At 34.2% G+C, this 15,588-nt stretch overlaps 3 protein-coding genes and 1 pseudogene across 7 annotated transcripts; 2 read left to right on the forward strand and 2 right to left on the reverse strand.

Annotated features, from left to right (window-relative positions):
• The first annotated feature begins 508 nt into the window (after window positions 1-508).
• Window positions 509-1,730, forward strand: LOC125211153 (putative carboxylesterase 17 pseudogene; annotated as a pseudogene).
• LOC125211154 (GPN-loop GTPase 3-like) lies at window positions 1,609-4,075 on the reverse strand. 2 transcript variants are annotated; one of them, XM_048110861.2, is made up of 10 exons: window positions 3,945-4,075; window positions 3,447-3,561; window positions 3,244-3,352; window positions 3,070-3,151; window positions 2,812-2,897; window positions 2,593-2,696; window positions 2,371-2,501; window positions 2,182-2,275; window positions 1,945-2,000; window positions 1,609-1,817 (listed from the first exon to the last, which is right to left on the reverse strand). In XM_048110861.2, exons 2-10 carry the CDS (start codon window positions 3,489-3,491, stop codon window positions 1,724-1,726), a joined length of 801 nt encoding a protein of 266 aa, XP_047966818.1. In that variant the 5' UTR covers window positions 3,492-3,561; window positions 3,945-4,075; the 3' UTR covers window positions 1,609-1,723. The 2 variants fall into 2 exon arrangements, with proteins under 2 accessions (XP_047966818.1, XP_047966817.1); XM_048110860.2 differs by having other exon boundaries at window positions 2,812-2,912; window positions 3,058-3,151.
• Window positions 4,076-5,571: 1,496 nt separating this feature from the next.
• Window positions 5,572-6,654, reverse strand: LOC148929939 (uncharacterized). The gene is made up of 3 exons (XM_089068801.1): window positions 6,548-6,654; window positions 6,058-6,146; window positions 5,572-5,984 (listed from the first exon to the last, which is right to left on the reverse strand). Exons 1-3 carry the CDS (start codon window positions 6,615-6,617, stop codon window positions 5,685-5,687), a joined length of 459 nt encoding a protein of 152 aa, XP_088924927.1. The 5' UTR covers window positions 6,618-6,654; the 3' UTR covers window positions 5,572-5,684.
• Window positions 6,655-9,414: 2,760 nt separating this feature from the next.
• LOC125215101 (DEAD-box ATP-dependent RNA helicase 15) lies at window positions 9,415-13,165 on the forward strand. 4 transcript variants are annotated; one of them, XM_048116412.2, is made up of 12 exons: window positions 9,415-9,526; window positions 9,649-9,791; window positions 10,113-10,213; window positions 10,540-10,712; window positions 10,799-11,030; window positions 11,113-11,231; window positions 11,781-11,837; window positions 11,914-12,098; window positions 12,311-12,455; window positions 12,574-12,657; window positions 12,744-12,807; window positions 12,970-13,165. In XM_048116412.2, exons 2-12 carry the CDS (start codon window positions 9,676-9,678, stop codon window positions 12,978-12,980), a joined length of 1,287 nt encoding a protein of 428 aa, XP_047972369.1. In that variant the 5' UTR covers window positions 9,415-9,526; window positions 9,649-9,675; the 3' UTR covers window positions 12,981-13,165. The 4 variants fall into 4 exon arrangements, with proteins under 4 accessions (XP_047972369.1, XP_088925379.1, XP_047972370.1 ...); XM_089069253.1 differs by having other exon boundaries at window positions 9,441-9,526; window positions 9,653-9,791; XM_048116413.2 differs by having other exon boundaries at window positions 9,461-9,572.
• The last annotated feature ends 2,423 nt before the right edge of the window (window positions 13,166-15,588 follow it).

Genomic DNA, 15,588 nt, shown 5'->3' on the forward strand with positions numbered 1-15,588 from the left:
CTTATTAGTATTATTCAACTAGGATTAAGTTGTAAAATTTAATCTAATGAACCAAACATAATCCGTCTTGGAAATTTGAGTCCTATTTAATTATAACACGGATTTTAAGAAATGTAAAAAAAAATGGATTGAATATTTAAAATTAAAGAATATTTGACACACTTTCGCCATGTCAACACATACATGTCATTGGATCACACACAACGTTCATGCCACTTTTAGTTATTCGAGCAAAAGAAACGCTGTATACTTTTATCTTCTAATGTGTCTATTTTGTAGTACTAGTTAATATCATCAACTTCTTAAATCTTAATCAACAATTTAAATAACACACCCAAAATACGCAGCCATAATATATATCTAGATTCTAGTTTTTTCATTAGTTTGACATTGTTTTATTTAATTATTTTTCTTGTTATTATCAGAAGTTAAACTATATCAACAAAATCGTCGTCCCAACTGCCAAGTTATTGGAAAAATGTCAATTTGAAAAAAAAAAAATAGAACTAAATAAACACACTCACGCACTTACAATGCTTTACCCTCTCTCATTTTTCTCTCACTCAATCCAAATGAATTAACAGCATCCAACCTATAATTAAATACTTTTAACCATAATCACAACAAACTTTAATCTCCCCTCTCAAATCAAAGCCACACCCAACAAATTCTAGAGCACATATTAATCAATTTTTTTTTAAAAAAACATCTTAATTAAGTCCCCCTTAAAATGTCCCTAATCGCCGAGGCGCCAAGCTTCCTCCAAGTCTTCTCCGACGGCACCGTCGTCCGCACCGCCCACCGAGCCGCCGCCTGCTCCGCCACCTCCAAGGATGTCACCATCGACCCCTCCAAGCCCATCACCGCCAGAGTCTTCCTCCCCTCTGCTGCCGCGCCGCCGGCACCGCTCCCGGTGCTCCTCTACTTCCACGGCGGCGGCTTTTGCATCGGCTCCACCACCTGGCTCGGCTACCACGTCTTCCTCGAAAACCTCTCCGCCGCCGCCGGAGCCATCATCCTCTCTGTCGACTACCGCCTCGCCCCCGAAAACAAGCTCCCGGCCGCCTACGACGACTGCTTCGCCGCGCTCCAGTGGCTAAGCTCCGGCGCCGAGCCGTGGCTCGACGCTGCCGACCTATCCCGAGTTTTCCTCGCCGGCGACAGCGCTGGCGGCAACATCGCCCACAACGTCGCTATAAAATTCATTGGAGAAAAAATTTCCAAGATTTCAATCAAAGGGATTATACCGATCCACCCGTATTTTGGCAGCGAGGCGAGGACAGAGCTGGAGGCAGAAGCAGGCTCGGTGGAAGAGGTCAAGATGAACGACATGTTTTGGAAGCTAAGCTTGCCTGACGGGGCGGATCGGGATTTCCACAGTTGCAATTTCGAGAAGGCGGAGGTGGGGTGGGGGTTGTTTCCGGCGACAGCAGTGTTCGTTGCCGGAATAGATTTTTTGAAAGAGAGGGGAGTTATGTATGTGGATTTTCTGAAGAAGAAAGGTGTGAAAAACGTGCTTTTACATGAGGCCGAGGAAGAAAAGCACGTTTTTCACGTATGGAATCCGAACTCAGATGCTGCTGTTTCGCTCCAAAATCAGATCAAAAATTTCATGCAAAGCTTCTAAATTATGATTATAAGAGTGACATTGGTGCTTTAAGCACGAATCTTAATTGGCAAAACAAATGTAAACATTGTTCTTGGTTGAATTCAAAATACTTGTTCAGTCGTCTTCTTCATCAAAATCCTTAACCTTTACATCTGCATCTTCCCCAAACTGAATAGACATGTCAATTTGTGACAGAATATACTGAATGCTGCATCAACAAAATGTAATATTAGTTTCACAACTACATCTAAAATAAATTTGCTTTTAACATTCATATTATTCATGTCACAAGCTAAATATCATGCCACAGGATGCATAATTAGATAGTATTATACCTGCTCTCTTTTCTCAGATCAAGAGGAAAGAAGCTCACCATGCTGTACTGGTCTACCTGAGGCCACAATTTTGAAGCTGTTAAAAAAATCCCAATGGCAAAGACAAACCAATTCTCGTTTGATGCTAAGACAAACCAATGCATCTCATCGAAACTAGAAGAGTTCTCCTAACATAGATAGGTAACATTTGCATTCATATAATATCTTTACTGTGAAAACCACAATATCGAAACATACCAGTTCAATCAAACTCTTATTAAGTTTCCCAAACTGTGGAGCCATGCGCTGATTCAACTCAGCCAGCAGAGTCTGAGGTTCTGGATTCAAGTAACTAAGGGAGCACAGCAAGTGATATCAGCTCAAACAAAAACAGATTTAAGCTAAGATAATGACGGAAAAGATTTATTTAATGAAAGCAGCACTGACTTCTCAATGTCCCTCTTGTTTCTCACAAGGTCCATTTTGGAGAGAATATTAACATGTGGTAGCTCCAGTTGAACCATGGCAGAGAGTGAGGCCATACACCCACTTATGAACTTGGTGACGTCTGTTATAAACTAATACCGCGTACAAGATAGGATTTCAGTATAAATAGAGATGAAATGGACATCCACGCAAATAAATTTGCTATAATACATGCATAAGTACCTGTGAATCAAGTAGGTACACAACACAGACATTGAAGTTTTTACGCTTTAAATGCTCCACAAAGTTCTTCAGCACAGGTACATGGGAGAAGAGTTCAATCTGGCCTAAATGACAAAAGAAATTGAGGCATCGGAATGCATGGCTATAATATCATAGTACTATTGCACGACTTAAGTTCTTGAACATAGAGACAAAAATGTCAGGAAAAAGTTGTGCTACCTGGGCAGTCAAAAACTAAATAATCATCATCCAAATAATTATCCAATTCTTCTGTCAGCCACTCATCCAGATTTTCTTCCAGGTGCCTGAGGTAGTTAAGGCTGTACAAAGTTTCATAGAGCGTAATGAAAGACCAACACGCCATTCAACTGATAATCACAGTTTGCTCTTGTAAGAGACGCAACTAAACTGAGACAGCACTAAATCGTAAATTAACAGTATAAAGAACTGAATGGAATCATTTACAGTGAAGGATACTCCATGCAGTAAATAAGGCCACCATTTGGCCCCAATCCAAGCTCCTCCATGACGTCCTCCAGCGAAATGAGTTCCCTAATATCTGAAAACAAGCGTCCAGATTAAGGTCATGCAAATCGAAATATGTTTCAGTACTAACAACAATAAATAAACCAAAATGTTGCAGGGTCTCACCCATCGCTACAGGATAGTCGAAATTCTCAGCAGCTGGATCTAAGTTTACAATATTAATTGATCGGCCAATAGTTTCGCAATGTTGGGACAAGCTAGAACAGTAGGTAGACTGCAACAACCGGATATAGTGCATCTTAGTCAAGAGCATTACTCATCATAGTAAACCGGAAAATGCACGAATAAATAAATCCAGATCACCACACCTTTCCACTGCCAGCAGGGCCAATGACCAGCTGTGCGTAACCCATGATAGTTTCCTATTTGTTTTTCTCCTATGGAGGTTCGGATAAAAATCGATGGCTTGAAATACTCCAAAACCTGCAACCAAAGCATAACTCGTGATTCAGGCAGCAACCGCAAACAATAATTCAGCCATTTAATCACTCAAAGTCAAAACAAACTCTTCAAAACTAGCAAATACATTACATAAAAAAACCCAAAAAATCCAAATAACATGTCCCAAACGAACCCGACCTAAAACAAACAATGCTGACAGTGATTAAGGAGATAATACGAGTTTATAACGGCAATCATGACTCAACCCACATAGAAGCATATATAGTTCCGAACCAGAACAAGAGCTAGCAAAATGCAAACAGTTGCTAGCAACTAAAAATGTAATCAAAGCTGAAAAATCACAGACGGGAAAAAGGTAACAATATATATGAAAAATTAGACGTTGAGTTCATCACAAAGCTTACCAATTTTCCGGTGAATTCCACTGCAACGGAGTGAGCGACGGAGAAGAGGAAGTAGTGCAAAACCCTAACACTTCTCCAATTTGGGCGTTTTATGTTTTTTTCTTTTTTGTTTTTTGTTACTGTAGAATACTTATTCAAACTAGTATCATCCACCCACGACTCTTTTTTATTTAAATTTATTTTATACTGTAAAATAATTTTATAAATTCATAAAAATATCAAAATCTGAAATCATAAACTTATAAAATATAAAATAATTATTAAAAATATAAAATGCGTTTTCTAGCGACTGGGTGAAGAAGATAGAAAATTACCTAATTTATTCTATTAATATTTGATTGGTAATTACTTAGTGGGGTGGCCCATATCAGCAAATACACATTTTATTGATTAGTTAAACAGTTATATACACATGTTATTGTTTTTTTCTAAATTAACAAATAGAAATATTAATTGTGCAACATTACCACTAAGTATATCACTAATCCACTGGCTATGGAAATTAAATAACCAACTAACATTTAATTACATGATTTATATATTTTTAATTCATTTAATATCTGTTTTAAATGACAATTCCTTGAATATCACTAAAATTCCTCTTATTTTCCTAAACACCTCCAAATAGGGTTTAGGAAAACATTATTGTTTGTAATTTTAAAAATATACTTTATGGATTAATAAAAGTAACATGATAAAAAGAGAAGAATAATAATACTCCCTCCGTCCGGCATTAGGAGTTCCGGTTGACCATTTTCATCCGTCCGGCATTAGGATCCAGGTTAAACATTTTCATAAAAAGTGAAATAAAAATATTATAAAATACACTAAAAAGCACAAATAAAAACACATCCAAGGAATAAAGTAAATAATAATACAAATGGGTCTCATATTCCATTATCATACACTCCAATTATTACACACTCAAACATTTCTTAAAACCCACACCAAAACTCAACCGGGAGGGACTCCTAATGCCGGACAGAGGGAGTGTTATCATATTAAGATGTAATAATATCTAAAATAAAAATATAAAATAATTATTTAATTTAGATTATAATGTTAAAAACATAAAAGTGATAGTCATACACTTTAATACAATAGATAAAAAGCAATAAATTATAGGTATTGGAACTTCCTTATACAAAACATTAACAGTAAAATTATCAGTGCCATCGGCTTAATCATTATAAATTAAAATATTCAATCATTTACGACTCGTGACTCTTTATACAACAACATACAACTGACGTTGATTTTTGTTAATTATCCTGACATATGACACAAGCCAAAGAAACTAACGTAGTTGAAACTTAAATGACAACTTTAGATCAAAATTTTTTAAGAACATCCTACAAATCAACACTTAATGATAAGTATCATGACCATTTAAACCACTTTTTTCTGGAACTCGTATCATGACCACTCAAAACACTTTTTCCTGTGACTCCTGTAAACACATATGAATGTTATGACTTATGAATATGGCTGTAAATTTGGGTTGCACTTCATGACACGATAACGATACTCATATGGGTATTGGATGTACTATAATGCATTGTAACCAAATCTGCTCAAGACATATTTAGGCAATTGACTTAATTAGATACTAGTAATATAAATTTAAAACAATTGCAAATACAAATTTCTAGACATATTAGGCAATAAGCGTACTTAGTTTAAAATAAAAATAGTAGCAAACATAGAGTATGTGGAGGCAAAAACAAGATAAAATAAAAACTAGACAGAGGGAATGACGCCTCCATAAGTAGCTCGATCAAGCATCCCCTGTCCTTCTTGATCTCCAAGCACCTCAACCTTAATCACATCACGAGAATCCATGTCGAAATCAAACAACAAGATTGCTCCAACCTTCAACTTGTTCGCATTCAGGAATCTCTTCCATCCAGCGCTAAAAGCACGAATCCCATTGTTCCGGTCGGTTATGGAGATCGTCCACTTCTTTCCTTTCCAATCTTGTAGTCTTATCTTGTCTTCACTTCCAACCGCCGTCGCACTAGAGAACTCTTTTGGGATCTCCTGTTACAAATCATCAAACATCAATACAGTTTCATAGAGTACAAAAATATCATGAATGGTTTGATGTGATCACCAGTCTTTGATCTAAGAAATGGTACTCCTTCAATTTCTTCACGAACCTAATCGGCCTTACTGGCTGCTCTTCAGTTTGTAGCTCTGGTCCTGCACATATCAGTGTGTGACAATTGACAACGATGCGTGGATCAAAGATCCAATATTCTGGTATAGGCTGCGTGCGTGCGTGTTTCCAAATTATTTATCACACTAAATTAACGTTATAAGACCATCTCTAATGGTACACTAAAACCTAAAATGGGATAGGTATTTAGCTCCAATAGTAATCAAAAACCAATCCTATTTTTGGTTTTTGAGAAAATTCTATATCAACACTAAACCAAAACCTAAAAAATTTCAAATTTTGTGAGTGAAAAAGGCATAATATAGAGAATATTATTTTAAGTTCGAGTTTAGTGTAAATGGTTGTAGTAAAATCAATATTTAGTGTGAGATTTACACTAAATTGAGTTTGAGTTTAGTGGAATGGTCGGAGATGGTCTAAGTACTAAGAATTCTTACCAGTTTTGACGCAAAATCGCCTATGCAGAACATGAAGAATGATTTGGGTTTCGCCATTTCTCTTCTTCTCTTCTGTTTCTCTCTCAAGATTTGATGATTTCTGAATGTATTGGTAGAGGCAGGGAAATACTAATAAAGAGGGGTGGTTGTGTGCATTTGTTTGATCGTTTCCTATTTAGTGTTCAAAATGCTACTTCCCTCATTTTAGTCTCTGAACATTTCCATAATTAGCTATGCATCTTAATGTCTTTTCTTTTTGTTTCATGCATGCGTGTATTTGAGGGAACATTGTGATCGATGGATATTTTGCATGCTAATATAGTACTCCCTCCGTTCCATAGTAATAGAGGCAAAACTTTTCAGCACGGAGATTAAGAAAAATTGTGTTAGGTGAGTTAAGTAAAGAGAGAATAAAGTGGAAAATGAAAAAGGTAGAGAGATGAAGATAGAAAAAAGTAAGAGAGAGTAAAGTAGGTGTGGAAAAATGTGTTGACTTTTACTAAAAAGGAAAATGACTCTATTACTATGGAATTGACGAAAATGGAAAAACGCCCCTATTACTATAGAACGGAGGGAGTAATACTCTGGATCTTATACTTTTGTCTTTTATCCTTTTACAATGTTTTCTCTTCTTTCAATTTTATTACCATTTCAAAGCCATCTTGTCGCATCTTATTTTGAATTTATGCAATTAAGTGGCATAACTTATAATTCTAACAAATTACATAGCTCAACAAAAATTATTATGTAAATAAATCAAGTTATGAAAATTTCGATATTTTCATAATCTTTAAATATTTCCTTCAAGAAATTTACTACTACTAATTAACTAGGATTATTATTTTTTTAGAATATGTTTTTTTTCCTGTGAATAGAATATGTTGAGTTGACCGGATACTACCAAACATGTGTTTAGTGCTACTGATACCATTTAACTCTAAAGCAAGGGAGAGAAAATGAGAGGGCGTTTGTTTTATTTCATTTTCCCAAGTGAAACATAAAATATTTAAAGGATCTCTATAAAAGAGAAACAACCAAGAATGGTTTCTTAGAATTTATAGGCCCAACAAATAAATATGGGCTATTATGAAATTCTTGTATTTATTTATTTGTGAAAAATTAATTTTAAATATAAAAATGAATTTTTATAATAATAAATATATATTTTTTTAATTTTATTTGAACTGTCGGTTCCAGTTTAGCATTTCATTAAACCTGAACAGAACCGTGTGAACCGCCGAACGGTTCGGCGGTTCAAAAACGCCGCTCCAGTTCCAGATCTCGAGTTTTGAACAGGTGGTTAACAGTCAGTCCGGTTCGATTTGTGCAGCTCTACGTAGTGCCGTAGAGGAAAATAAATATGGGGTTGTTGTGTGTGCATTTGGTGACTAGTACTTTGTGTAAGACAAATCTTTCCTCTTTATTGTCTAAAGTGTTACTTTCCTCTTTAGTAGTCTGTATACATATCCTTATTAGGGTTGTGCAGGCGCTCGCCCCGGCCGCCTTGTCGCTCCGTTGGTCGAACGAGGCGAAGAAAAACGGAGCCTTGAGCTGTGCTTGACCATCTCTGCTCATCAACTCCTTGTCTTCCCATTCACAAACTGCTTTGTCTATGTCTGTTGTTTCTGAACTGCCATCATCTTTCTGCAAGAAAATAGATGCAATTTAAATTCAAACAAAAAAAATACTCCCACTAAAAATAACATATTTCTAAAAAAATATACTTTCTTCATTTTATTATCTGTCCATTTAACACACTAAACAACCGTGTTATGCACAGAGATTAATTACTTACTAACTTGAATTAAAAAAAATAATATAAATATATATATAAATGTATACAACAATTTAACCTTGTAAACAATAATATAATAATAAATGAAGTAAATTCACAAATAATATATTATTAATTATTGAAAGTTTAGAATTATTATAAAATATTTATATATATGTAAAAGTGAGTTTATAAATATAATGAGAAAAAATTCTTAAATCATAAACAGACGGTACTCTAACTATTACAATCAAAAGAGAAAAAAATAACAATTAGTGGCGATCATGGCGTGAGTTGTGGAAGGAGATCAATAAATAAAAATCTTTTATTCTCCTAATTTTATAAAAAAATTCATAATGGCAATCTTGTTATTTTCCCCAAAACTCCCTTTTTATATATTTATAGATAGATTACAATCGAAAGAGTAACAATTAGTGGCGATCATGGCGTGAGTTGTGGAAGGAGATCAATAAATAAAAATCTTTTATTCTCCTAATTTTATAAAAAAAATCATAATGACAATCTTATTATTTTCTCAAAAAAACTCCCTTTTTATATATTTATAGATTAATCGTGGTTATTAAAAATATCGATTTCAATTTTTTAAAAATAAATATTATTTTAAAATAACAAATTACTTCTTTTATAAGAATTTATATTTGATGAAATTCATGAAAAGTGGAATGGAGATTTTAGAAAATAAGAATAAAATATATCGTGGATTGTAAATTACTCCATTTAAGTCCACATGTTATTTAAGCGTAGTCAATATAGTTTGATTAATCGTATTTATTTTTTGTACATTATCAAAATTTAACTTTGACATTGAGGTTATAAGATTACAATTAAATTATGAAAATCATTTAATCTGAAGTTAAAAACACATAGAACAATACATTGAAAAATAGGCACTTCGACACATTAAATTTTATATATAAGATTTTTTTAAAAAATTGTAAAAATGATTAAAATGAATTTTTAATTAAATAAAAACTCGTTTGACCATTTTTTCAATTTTTTTAAAAAATCTCCCATTTTTACAAAAAATCTATATTTGTCTATTTTGAGAATAAAACCCTCCCTTCCATAAATATAATTTCGCATTATATAATTCCTTGAAATTTTCTCTGCAGAAATCAGAATTCTAACCCTAACCGTTCTCGATCACGTAATCCCTAATTCAATTCAGCAGGTTAGCAAAGCGATAAACCCTAAATTTTCAGATCACGTCTCTTCAAGTGTGTGCGCTTCGAGCTATGTATGAATATATTTGCTGAATCAAGTGGCCGGAGATTTAATTTTGTTCTTCGACAGGTAGAGCTTCAATCAGCAGCAGAAACAATGGGCGAGACGAAGGAGACCGAAGCCTACGAGGAGGAGCTTCTCGACTACGAGGAAGAAGAGGAGAAAGCACCTGATTCCGTCGGTGCCAAGCTCAACGGCGAGACCGTGAAGAAGTGAGTTTCCACAATTGAAGAGATTTTGTTATTTAATTATCATTATCAGTTACTCAGCTATTTTGGTCGCTGCCCTAAATATTTTACTTGTTTTGTGTATTAATTTGTTTATCAAATTGTCTAGTTGTTTATGACAGTCACAGAGTTCAGCCTATATTAAACCATAGCTGCTTTTAGTTATTTTGCTTGAATTCGGGTATCTTTGCTCATGAATTTTGCTAATCACGACTCATGAGATGGAAGAAATGTATATTAGGAATCTAGGATGTTATTTATATATATGCAGGTGTTAACTTGCATTATTTTGCGTTTTGTGTACAGGGGATATGTGGGGATCCACAGTTCAGGATTCAGGGACTTCCTCTTGAAACCGGAGCTTTTACGTGCTATTGTTGACTCAGGATTTGAACATCCGTCCGAAGGCAAGATGCGTTTTTTGTGTTTGGAAATACTATGTGGTAGTATTTACTAGATGTGCTGAGTTTGCTGAGCGGAAATGAGAGTTAATACTGTATAGTTTGTATACAAATTAGTTATATTGAAAGTTTAATCTATGAGAATCTTAACCTCAGACTTTCTTAACCTGCCTGCCTTCTTTTGTATTAAAAAGAGACTTACGACTGTTTGAAATGATATATGTTTCAGGTAAATCATTATTATCACCCTACCTTGGAGAAGTTGCATAATAAAAACTTTTTTACTTGAAATTGAGGCTTCCTTGGATCAATTTTTTTGGGTTCTTCGCCAGTTCAACATGAGTGTATTCCTCAAGCTATTCTGGGAATGGATGTCATCTGCCAAGCCAAATCTGGTATGGGGAAAACTGCTGTATTTGTTCTTTCAACATTACAGCAGATTGAACCAGTTGCAGGCCAAGTTGCTGCACTTGTCCTGTGTCATACGAGGGAATTAGCTTACCAGGTATGTCTTCAGCAATTGACACTATTTGTATTGTGGATAGATTGGCAGCCCATTTTCCTTATATAAATGTCTACTTTGGCTTGCAGATTTGTCATGAGTTCGAGAGATTCAGCACATATTTACCGGATATCAAGGTAGCTGTTTTCTATGGTGGTGTGAACATCAGAGTGCACAAGGATCTTCTGAAGAATGAATGTCCTCACATTGTTGTTGGAACTCCGGGAAGGATACTTGCTCTGGCTAGAGACAAGGAACTTTCTCTGAGAAATGTGAGGCATTTCATACTGGATGAGTGTGACAAGATGCTCGAGTCTCTTGGTTAGCTATTAACTTGACAGCCACCTTATTTCTTCATATCTAGTGAAAGTGAGTTTCTTTAACTTGTTTAATCCAACTCCAGATATGCGGAGGGATGTGCAGGAGATCTTCAAGATGACCCCTCATGACAAGCAAGTTATGATGTTTTCAGCTACTCTCAGCAAGGAGATTCGACCTGTTTGCAAGAAATTCATGCAAGATGTAATGTCCTGTGGCCAGTCCTTGAATTTTAGACGTCTACCATGTTTCCTTTTCCCCAGATTTCTGCTGTGGACACTAGCTTATGAATGCAGTGGCTGATGCACAGTATGCTTAAGCATGTTGTGCTAATCTATCCAACTGACATGAAGTGACGGTTCATTTTAAAGATTCAATAGGTTGGCATAACTCATAAGAAGTGGCCAAGTACCATAGCTGTGGGCACCGCTCTCACTGTTGCTGTTGTTTTAGTTGCCATTTTGGGTTCATCCTTTTTTATTTTATTTTTAAGATTCCCTTTCTAGTGGAGCATTTAGGGAATGAGGATACAGAGTGAAGTTCATGTTTACTTAGCTCATGAATTTCATAATAGTTTTGAGAACAGTCTTGGTGACATTCAATTGGCACGAGTTGTGAAGTAACTGCAAGGAGATGAGTCTGACGGCCCAGAACCTAAAATCAGACCTTTTTAGATCGTCATTCATTTCATACTGGATACCTTAGCTTCAGATGGCTCCTAATATGCTTTACCATGACATTTCTTCATTTCAGCCAATGGAAATATATGTGGATGATGAAGCCAAGTTGACCCTTCATGGTCTTGTTCAGGTTTGGATTCAATATTCCTAGAGCTTATCTGGACTTTGAATTATTATTTTACTTACTTGGTGGCTCTTCATGGCAGCACTACATCAAATTGAGTGAGCTAGAGAAAAACCGGAAGTTAAATGATCTGCTCGATGCCTTGGATTTCAATCAAGTGGTCATCTTTGTCAAAAGTGTCACCCGAGCTGCGGAGCTAAATAAGTTGCTCGTGGAGTGCAACTTCCCATCTATATGCATTCACTCTGGCATGTCCCAGGAAGAAAGGTGTGTGCTCTCTATCACTGAGCCTTTTCATTTGATTTTCTGTCACTTTGGTACATTGATTTTTGTAGATGCTTCACTGAACTCTCTAGTTGTTATCTTGTCAACATTAGGGGTTGTACTATGTGTTAAAAGATTTTATGAAATGAACTCAGAAGCACATGTCAACTGTATCATCTTTGTGACCAATAATGTAATGACATTTGAGAATGCAGATTAACTCGGTACAAGAGTTTCAAAGAAGGCCATAAGAGGATTTTGGTAGCTACAGATTTAGTTGGCAGAGGAATCGACATTGAGCGAGTTAACATTGTGATCAACTATGATATGCCGGATTCCGCAGACACTTATCTGCACAGGGTACACTCTTTGCTTCTTTCTGTATTCTCTTGTCCCTTCATAATTAACATAGTGTCAATCGATTTTGAATTACTAACGTGGATCTCGGGTCTCCCCATTTTGTCTATTCAATGTTTAGGTTGGTAGAGCTGGGAGGTTTGGCACCAAAGGGCTGGCCATAACATTTGTTGCATCTGCATCTGATTCAGATGTTCTCAATCAAGTTAGTATTATTGATGCTCGACAAACATTCTACAAAATACTTACTTTTGGCTGTGAACACACATACTAAAGTTTATTGTGTTGCAGGTTCAGGAGAGGTTTGAAGTTGATATTAAGGAGCTTCCTGAGCAAATCGATACATCGACATACAGTAAGTTTTGCACCCCCCTCCCCCCCCAAAAAAAAATAAATAAAATCAAAGATACTGAAACATTGCCAATTTTAGTAGGCTTCTCAGAGCTGTGTATGTTCTGTAACCGAAACTAATGGTTGATACACGCAGTTTAGCTAATGTTTCTCCTCTCGTATGCAGTGCCATCCTAAGGAGCTCCTCGTAGAGGCAGTGCAACATCAGTTCTAGTTTTCCAATTCCCTCCTTGTATTTTTGCAGCTGAGGGTAGACCTTTTATCCCATGTATGCTTTTTCTCCTAGAGAATTTGAGGACATTCTAATGCCACAGAAACATGTTATGATGATAGATATCAGTCACAAAGATTATTGGTGATCATATTTTTTTTTGTCGTTGCTTTTGTGGCTAATTTGTCATTTTAATATTCTTTCGTGTATTATGCTGGATTGTAGTTTTGTTGAGTAACTGGATTTCAAAGATTTGGTTGGGTCAAATCTAGTGATTCCTACTAAATACTAGGTTACATTTTGTCAAATAGCCAAGTGTGTATGGCTTGTTTAATGGTATGACTTCACTTTCTCTATTTGAAAAATGACATCGAATGTTTTACCTTTTGCTTTTTCAGTGTCACATAATGAAATAGTATAGTATTTTTTTCACAAAAAAGAAGTATGTTTTCAAAATAAATCATTATAAGTTAGACAAGGTCCATCTGGATTTAATCTTTTGTGGGAGCAAATGGAGGAAGAGGATAAAAGGTCAAATTAAGTGGTACTAGTATTTAATAAGTAACTTAGTTAATACATAATGTGTCATAATGCCTTACATTTGATGGTTAATAAACCACACACCAAGAGTCCACTTTAACTTGAAGTGGGATTATAGATAAAATAAAAATATTTCATCCATCCGGGTTAAGATATCAAACTTGTGGGGTGATATGAAATTTTAGTACTTGTTATTTAACGTGTTTAAGTAGAAAGAGAAATATTTAATAAAGAAAAAATATAATTCGACTATTAGTGAGAAAGAGATAAAAGGTAATAAAATATAATAATGATTTACTTTTTTTTCGGAAATGAAACCTCTTTTCAAATTCACCATTCAAATTTAGAAAGAGAAATAAATTTAACAATTAGTGATAGATAATAATGGTACTACTACAACATTTTCATTTTCATTCAATATGACAAAACTTAAGGCCAAACTAATTATAAAGAAACTGACATCCATTATGTATACTTTTCTATTGATCTTTTTCTGTCACTCTCTCACTCACCTAATTTTCTCATGCCAGCTACCAAATTAATTTTTTTTATTGTAGATAAAATGAAAGTATAATTTTAACAACCCATTTATAAAAGTCAATTTTCAACGCTCTTTTCCATGGCAGCCTCACCTTTGTCTCCCTATCATTTTCAATACATATAATAATCATTTAAATTACAATAATTAGTTCAATTCTATCAATTTCATAAAATTTAAAAATAAAATTTTAAATTATAAAGTTCTAAGTTTTCTCGATTGATTCATGCATATACAAAACGACATATTCGGTAGTGTTTAAAACATTGTTGTTTAATTATATAAATATATCTCTTAGGAGTATTTTAGTTAAACGATATTATTTTGAGCATCTTCAAAATATCGTTTTATAGTAGTATACGTATGAGACAACTAAAAAATTATAAATTTTTGTGATTTAATATTCTACTATGCAGCTTCGTGGAATTAATTAGAATTTGATCAAAATTCATGATATAAATGATTAGTAGTAGTGTATGACATTATATACGACAATATTTAAAAAGAATAAAAGGAAAGTGAATAAACAATGATTGCATTAAAACTATGGGCCTATTCTCAGCATATCCTGGTTTGATACTAACTTGTAGGCCCACAACTTTACCAAGTCCACATCTAACTATTTAGATTCATTTTCATTTTGTTTTTAAAATGATACTCCTATTTCATTATATGTAAGTTTGGTCATCACTTAATATCTGTCCAAAACTAATAAATGTGACATTATTATTAATAAAAAGTCTTCAACGTTTTGCAGAAACATTTAATTTTTCATAATTGACTTTGCTTATACAGTTATGCTTCATTTCGCCAGACCAAGTAGTCGCAAAATCCACATTTATACTACTTTTCTAATTTCTTCACCACAAATCTCTTTCCTCAACTGAAATCCCAACTCATAAAAAACCCAAATTTCAACCCTAATTTTCTGTCCTTTTTATTTTATGAACATTCATTTTCTCTGTCCTTTTAATTTATGACGACCCATTCTGAAAAAAAAAAGAAATTTTACATTGCTCATGATATTATAAAAGATATAGCGATAGTCATTTAAATCACGAGATTTAGCCAAATTCGAGTCAATCCAGTAAAATTAGCTAAATTTGAGTATTAAATTATAGAATATCAAAATCTTATACCCAATCCTTATATTTGAGCTAAAAAGTAAAAATGACTTTGTTTCACTAAAATGAGCAACGAAAAAAAAAGAAAGGAAAATAAATAAATAAATATAACATCGTTTGAGCATCACCAAAAGATACCGTTTTGCATATGGTTGAAGCAATCGAAAAAAATGAATTTTCATAAATGAATAGTAGTATTTCAATTTTCATTTTCAAATTTACTTAATTAGTAATTTGATCAAATTTTGCAATTTAACCTGTTATTCTCCCTTTTATAAGCCAACATATTTACAAAATGCTAATAAACCAAAAAAGACTCAAGGTAACTTACTTAATCCAAAAAAAGATTATTATACTATTTAGCTTTATGTA

The sequence above is a fragment of the Salvia hispanica genome, chromosome 3 (assembly GCF_029641045.1).
Source record: "Salvia hispanica isolate PSC_SH4W2 chromosome 3, Shi_PSC_v1, whole genome shotgun sequence".
Classification (NCBI taxonomy): domain Eukaryota; kingdom Viridiplantae; phylum Streptophyta; class Magnoliopsida; order Lamiales; family Lamiaceae; genus Salvia; species Salvia hispanica.

Bases quoted from the DNA above. Each gene is read 5' to 3' on its own strand.
- LOC125211154 (XM_048110860.2), bottom strand. From the start codon at position 3,491: ATGGGTTACGCACAGCTGGTCATTGGCCCTGCTGGCAGTGGAAAG. The intron at 2,001-2,181 runs GTATGTTTCGAT...TTGTGGCCTCAG, and splicing joins ATAAGAGTTTGATTGAACTG to GTAGACCAGTACAGCATGGT. The intron at 1,818-1,944 runs GTATAATACTAT...TTGTTGATGCAG, and splicing joins GATCTGAGAAAAGAGAGCAG to CATTCAGTATATTCTGTCAC.
- LOC148929939 (XM_089068801.1), bottom strand. From the start codon at position 6,617: ATGGCGAAACCCAAATCATTCTTCATGTTCTGCATAGGCGATTTTGCG. The intron at 6,147-6,547 runs GTACTTAGACCA...TGATATGTGCAG, and splicing joins AAAACTGGTAAGAATTCTTA to GACCAGAGCTACAAACTGAA. The intron at 5,985-6,057 runs GTGATCACATCA...GATTTGTAACAG, and splicing joins ATTTCTTAGATCAAAGACTG to GAGATCCCAAAAGAGTTCTC.
- LOC125215101 (XM_048116412.2), top strand. From the start codon at position 9,676: ATGGGCGAGACGAAGGAGACCGAAGCCTACGAGGAGGAGCTTCTCGAC. The intron at 11,031-11,112 runs GTTAGCTATTAA...ATCCAACTCCAG, and splicing joins CAAGATGCTCGAGTCTCTTG to ATATGCGGAGGGATGTGCAG. The intron at 11,232-11,780 runs GTAATGTCCTGT...TCTTCATTTCAG, and splicing joins GCAAGAAATTCATGCAAGAT to CCAATGGAAATATATGTGGA.